At 28.0% G+C, this 6,608-nt stretch overlaps 1 protein-coding gene across 1 annotated transcript; it reads left to right on the top strand.

Moving 5' to 3' along the window:
* Nucleotides 1–432: 432 nt before the first annotated feature.
* On the top strand, nucleotides 433–4,056 carry Cox11 (Cytochrome c oxidase copper chaperone COX11). The gene is made up of 4 exons (XM_014417294.3): nucleotides 433–824; nucleotides 1,375–1,527; nucleotides 1,606–1,773; nucleotides 3,757–4,056. The coding sequence occupies exons 1-4, from the start codon at nucleotides 591–593 to the stop codon at nucleotides 3,922–3,924; spliced, it is 723 nt and encodes a 240-aa protein (XP_014272780.1). The 5' UTR covers nucleotides 433–590; the 3' UTR covers nucleotides 3,925–4,056.
* Nucleotides 4,057–6,608: the final 2,552 nt, after the last annotated feature.

Here is a 6,608-nt window from a genome sequence, read left to right as displayed (position 1 = left end):
TACATAACTAATAATAAAAAACCAAACATTTTTAAGTAATAATCTAATTGAAAAAAATCTATCAGCTATCCGCGCCCTTTAGTCGAAAAAACTGCCCTCTGCAGGTGATGCACTACATCTTTATATTTCAAAATCTTTTTTTTCTTTGATATAATCTTTATTATTACAGAATTATAATTAATCTCTGATTATATTTTCATACTCCATTAATGGATATCATTCGATGTGAATTAAAATACAATAACAACAAAATGAATAACTTTATTATAAATAATATTTTTATTAATTTTTAATATTAAAAAATGTATTGATTATATCTGAATTAAAATTAAACGTAATTTAATTGACAATAAAATGAAAACATCTTTGTTAAGGGATGATAGTAATTTTACTATCGTAATGTTGGTACAAGAGATGCATCAGCTGAAATAACCTTCCGAGTGTTCATAAGGTTCAAAATAAGATTTGTGATGGTTCTACAGATATAAGGTTTTAGTTGGTCCGTTTCCAAATAATTTTAATTTTTCGATTATGTCGTCGTAAATCATTGTAATAATATTGAAGCTGTGAAGTGTTTTTTAAGTTTAAATATGTTCTGTTTAAGATCTCTTTCTTTTTCAAAATTAAACCCTTCCATTCACCGATCAAGCCTTGTCAGTCCTGGTAGATTTCAATCTATCCTGACAAATATTAGAAATTATTCCAGTAGGAAAAATGATGTTTCTTTCAAAACCAGATCAACAGTATACTATATCGCAGGTGTAGGAATTCTTTGTGTGGGAATGTCATATGCTGCAGTACCATTGTACAGAATATTTTGTCAGGTATTTATTTACAAGATTTGTTTTACTTAATAGTGAAAAATAATTTTTGATCCTATTAATGTACCCTACCAAATTCCAATCATGAGAATAACATCCTTTTTTATTTTGTTTTAAATATTTCATGCTGAACAGCTCTTCACATTCCTTATCAGGTTAAAGACTTCCTTAAAAACTTACAACACTGGCTAATATTTCTGTTGTTTTTTTCCTCTATGCCCTAAATGTAAGAGCACTGCAGTTAAAAATTTCCCTATAGGTAACTTTATTATTCCCCTCAAAAATTGTTTGTTCATCCAATATTTATTATCACATACTTCTTTAATATTAGGAGTATTGACTGCATGATCATTTAAATTTCTTGCCTTTGGTTACTGGAGATGTTTCTATACCCATGTCATAACGTAAGCTTCATGCGTATTATGTAATTTTGGCCTGCTGTAATACATTGTTTTGATGATATAAATTAAAATATGGATACATAGATCTTATATGTCAAATTCCTTAAACTATTGTTTACAAATAGTAGTTAAATTACTTTAACTTATTTCAGGCCTACAGTTATGGTGGTACGACTGGAGTTGGTGATTCATCTGTTATCCAGAATATGAAAAAACTTGAAGACAGAATATTAAAGATAAGATTTAATGCTGATACAGCTTCTAGCATGAGGTGGAACTTTAAACCTCAGCAAAGTGAAATTACTGTACGGAATTTCTTTTAATTTCTAATTTGATAATACAATGTTAAATTATTACATGATGATACTTCATTTTTATTATAGCTGATTCCAGGAGAAACTGCTTTAGCTTTCTACACTGCTAGGAATCCTACAGACCATCCAGTTACTGGCATAAGCACCTATAATGTATTGCCTTTTGAAGCAGGAAAATATTTTAACAAAATTCAGTGTTTCTGTTTTGAAGAACAATTGTTGAATCCTCGTGAAGAAGTAAGTTTCGGATTTTTGGGTACCAACATGTTAATTATTAGACCTGTGTATTAGATACTTGCTTGACCTACCAAACTATATATCTGTTGTTGTGGGCTATAATGTACCCTATTATTACTGTTTTAATTGGGTCATAGATGCCATTTTGGTCTCACTACGCTTGTTCAAAAAGGATGGAGTAACTCTCAACGGATCATTTTTAATGGAGTTTGTGTCTAAATTCGCATTAGCGTGACTTAATTTATGGTCTCAGGTTATATAACCCGGAACAACTGAAACAGTGCAGAAGTTCTACTACATGTTTCTGTTGATTTTTTTATTTATTTTAACATTAAGAACTTTTGTATAAAAAAAAAATTATAAATGTATTTAAGGCAACAGAGGGTGTTAGATGTATCATATTTTCAGTGGGACTATTAATTTTTTTACTAGTAACCCACAATATACCAAAATCAAGCAAATCAGTTGTTGAGACTAAGTATTATGTTTTGAATTCTTCATTATTATCTATGTATTTTTTACATTTCATCATATAGTAACTTTTTTGTCAGCACCGCTCTCCTCAGAAAGATCTTAATATTATCACTTTTTAGGATAGGATTATTCAGGGATTGCTTTTACTGAACAGAAAATGAACTTAAATGTAATCCAGGCGTTAATGCCTAAAGGGTTTTATGCCTGTAAATAAGAACAAACCAACTAGTGTTATTTGTTTTACCTCAATTAAAATAAAACCTACAATTTCTTTTAAAAGTTGAAGTCTATAACTGTTATTAATACTAACTGTGAATACTGTTTTAGACATATAAGTTTCTGTAGGCAGATCACTGTCGTCTACTTGGTCATCTTTCAAGAAATAAAAAAATTCTCAATTGGATATTTGTTAGTGAGGGTTTAACTGAGCACGAGTTCACAGCTGTCGGTTGGTTTTTACTGGCGGTGGGCTTGTACTCACTTATTTACAATTAAAAAATGGCTGACCTCAAATGTAAAGAATCTGTTTGGGGTTTGTTTATCTCTTTTGAGCAAGTGGAAGGCATCAAGTGTGGTCCAATTAAAGCATTAATAATGATTGTGTTGGTTATAACCCACACATAGGACATAATGTAAAAGTGTGATAATTATATTGCAAATCATAAATTAGTTGTCGTGTCATTATTATTCTCTAAATTTTGATTCAATTAACAAAGTTACTCTAATTATTCGTATTATATTTTATCAAATATGAAATTATAGAAAAGATAAATTACAATAGCAACTGATGGTAACAGGAATGACCAACAGGTTTTCAGGAGATGGATGGTCAATATAACCGAAAATATAGAAGGGTGGGACTAGACCAGATTTCCAGATTCAAACAAAAAACAGATTTAATCAATATTTTAGTTATCAATTCATGTATTAGTAAGTCTGTTTTGTTGATTTTTTTTTTTGTAAAATCTAAAATAGATCTTAATTTTTCAATTAAACTGTTTTCATCGAGATTTGCGATATGAACAATTAGTTGTTATTGTATAATTAGGTCTGTTCTAAGGTGTTTTTGCCTAAAACATTGGATAATTTCCGAAAATTCTGAAAACACCCTCATTTGACTGAACTCTGCTCAACTAAATGACTCCTATTAACTGTTCAAAAGATACCTTAAAGAAAAACAATTATGAACTAAAAAATGTAAGAAATTTACTCATGCTTAATTTAGTATAAGGTGCAATTATTGGTAAATGCATTAGAGAAAAAAGTGACAAAAGATTCATTTTTCAATTTCTTTATATTTTTTAAGAAAATCGGATATCAGTTTACAAAGTTGGATTTGTAATCAGCTCCCGAAAAAATATAAATGAGTACATTTTCAATGTACTTTAAAATATTGTAATAAAACTGGACTTGTAAAATAATCAACTTATTTTTAAATTCCTTATTGCTACATGTGTATATTATTAAGTGGCAAATGATTAACTTTAATAAATTAATCTTAACTTTTAGGTTGACATGCCCGTTTTTTTCTACATTGATCCAGAATTTGCTGAAGATCCGAAATTGGAATATGTAGATACAATCACATTGTCTTACACATTCTTTGAAGCAAAAGAGGGACTCAAATTACCTATGCCGTCTTATGTAAAGTCCCATAGTGTTCCTGCTGTGATGTGATGAGCTATTCCCTTGTGTGAAATTTTAAATGCTTATATGTATTTATTTTTTGTTTGTAAATAATGTTATAAAAATTGTATGATAGTAAAACTGTATATAACTATTATAAATAAATAAAATTTTAGTCTTTATAAAAACCAGTTTTCCTTAATTTATTTGTGATGTTATTAGTTATCAAAAATATTTTTGTGATTTATTGTGCCATTTGCAGTAGTATAGTATTTCTTTATCTAATCATAGGTACTGAGCTAAAATTGGAATTAACTGGTCTTCCCTTTTATGTTCTCTGTCTGTTGTTCTCAACCATTTATGATATTTGAATGGTCTGTGTGCTCTTCTAAAATGGGTTTTGTGAATAAACAAATAAACAATAAATAATGTAACAATAGAAAATTTGAAAGCACTCTGAACAATTACAAGGGGATTGAGCTAAAGTAATTGTTAAGAATGATATTCTTGAACCAATCTAATCATAATTAATCTCCATGAAGATACTGTATCAGTCAACTAAGATGATTAATTGTTAAGTACACTAATAAAAAATGGCAACTACTTATAAATTTTATTTATATATATATAAAAAAAAAAAATTATTTTACTGTGTGTTCCGATACTAATAATAAAGAGGAATGGTTAGGTACACTCTATATTAGTCTAAACAACAATGTTTATACTTGAACATAAAACAACAGATTCAACAATTATTATGCACATACATATTTAGTTTTTTTAGACATACAAAAAAAAACAACTAGTTAGTAATTAATTGATTATATGGCAAGAGGTTTCAAATTGGGTTGCCACTAAATCAAATGTAAAATAATGAAACATTAAATGAATTATAAATAAAAATATATTTCAAAGAAATATACTAGAGGAATAAAAATGTTGATAATATTTTCCGCAGTGGTAAACCCATTTCAAACAGTCTCTTTGCTAACGTCGACTATTGCAGCTGAAGACATTAACAATCTTGCCACATTATTTTTGAATTACCATTTCAGGAAAAAATGGGGTTTAATTTTGAACTAGTTACTCTTAACTAAATTAATGTTAATTTATTTCATCAGACCTACACTTTTTAGAAATTATTCAGACTTCATATTTCCTTAGGGTCAAAAATTAAGAACTAGAACACAATGGTCATTTGTCCTTATATGTTTTCAGAGACTTTCCCTTTTCAGTTTTTAAGAACCATCCTGTTTTTAGTTCTTTGATTTTCTTAGATTTTTGACCATAAAGCAATAAGATTTTTAAAAAATTAAAATTAATTTATAGTGTAAGGCAATTAAAAAGAAAAACTACTGTTTTAAAAACAAATTTATAATTGTTTCGAGGTTTTAACTAAAAAATCAGGTTGGTTATTGAAAATTTCCAATTGATCTTATATCAAAGCCATTTCAATTTTTATGTTGTAATATTAGGATTTCTAAGACCCACCTAATTACCAGTCTATAGCTATAGTGGTTAACAACAATTGTTAAAAAAACCTTTAAATGTATCATGGTTACCGCAAATCTGTTATTACCTTAATTTATGTAAATAGAATTTTTGTTTACTTATGGCTCAATGTTAAGTCAGGCAATATAATAGTCTAAGTTCTATCAGTGATGAAAAGTATCGGTTGGGATTCAGTCTTGTTGTATTGTGATAATTCAACTTAATTTGAAGTGGATAAAACAGCATTTTCAAAATAGACGTAAAAGTGCAATCTATTTTGTAACTTGACAGATCTTTTTTTCTATTTATGTTAAAAGCAAGTCTTTAATTATAATTCAAACCCAACTCTGAAATTTTGTATTCAATATTATCAACTATGAATGGGTGAGAAGCCAAGAGAGTACAAGTACAGTTTTGTAAATAATATTTTTATTTGTTATATGCCAGTCCCTAAACCAAGTATATGCTTCAAAATTTTGAACGGTTCAAGCACAGATAAATAGCAAGAAGAAATTTAATTTGTATACCTACAATTGTCACTAATGCCCCTTGGCTTCTAGCCCACTTATGTGTACTATTAAGTCTTCACCATTTCTTGATATCCAAGGAAGTGGATAACTATATATATATAAAAACTAAAAATGTTTTTTAATTTTCTGTTTATCCACTTGCAATTTTCAAACCTAAATGTTTCCTTGTTATACTTTTATTTCATAATTTTGATAGTAATTTTAGCAGGAGGAATTTGCATAGGGACTTGAAGGTCTCAGGTGAGGACCGGGTACTAATCACTTCATGAAAATTTGTTTTAATTATACGCATCAGCATGATATATTAAGAAAAAATGTGAATCTGTAAGGAAGTTATTTCCACAACCTGCGTCAATAATTTTAATGCCAGATAGATTACGTTATTGATAGTACGAACATATATACTAGTCATAAGCATATTTTGAATGTGAAAATACAAAAAAATTAATAATTTGGAATACATATTACCAACAAAATGAATGTGGCATCTAACAGTCCAGTAAAATTTATGTTTGTACATTTTTTTTGTAACTTCTTAAGTGAAATCAATCTCTTAGGTTAACTAAATTTTAATAATTTGCAATTACTAATATATTGAAAATTATACCAATATTGTCTTTTAAGCTTTATAAGAAAACAAAAAACTTTTTTTAATTTATGAATAAAATCTAATTAGTATACCATTTTGATTGTTTGAAATATGAAAAACATTTG

This window comes from Halyomorpha halys, unplaced genomic scaffold (genome assembly GCF_000696795.3).
Source record: "Halyomorpha halys isolate HHAL.00 unplaced genomic scaffold, Hhal_1.1 Scaffold151.1, whole genome shotgun sequence".
Classification (NCBI taxonomy): Eukaryota; Metazoa; Arthropoda; class Insecta; order Hemiptera; family Pentatomidae; genus Halyomorpha; species Halyomorpha halys.
The sequence above is the reverse complement of the archived record's forward strand: the minus strand, read 5'-3'. Positions and strand labels throughout refer to the sequence as shown.

Coding starts and splice junctions, on each gene's coding strand:
- Cox11 (XM_014417294.3), top strand. CDS start 591: ATGTTCTGTTTAAGATCTCTTTCTTTTTCAAAATTAAACCCTTCCATT. Junction 825..1,374: donor TGTACAGAATATTTTGTCAG/GTATTTATTTAC, acceptor AACTTATTTCAG/GCCTACAGTTATGGTGGTAC. Junction 1,528..1,605: donor CTCAGCAAAGTGAAATTACT/GTACGGAATTTC, acceptor TTTTTATTATAG/CTGATTCCAGGAGAAACTGC.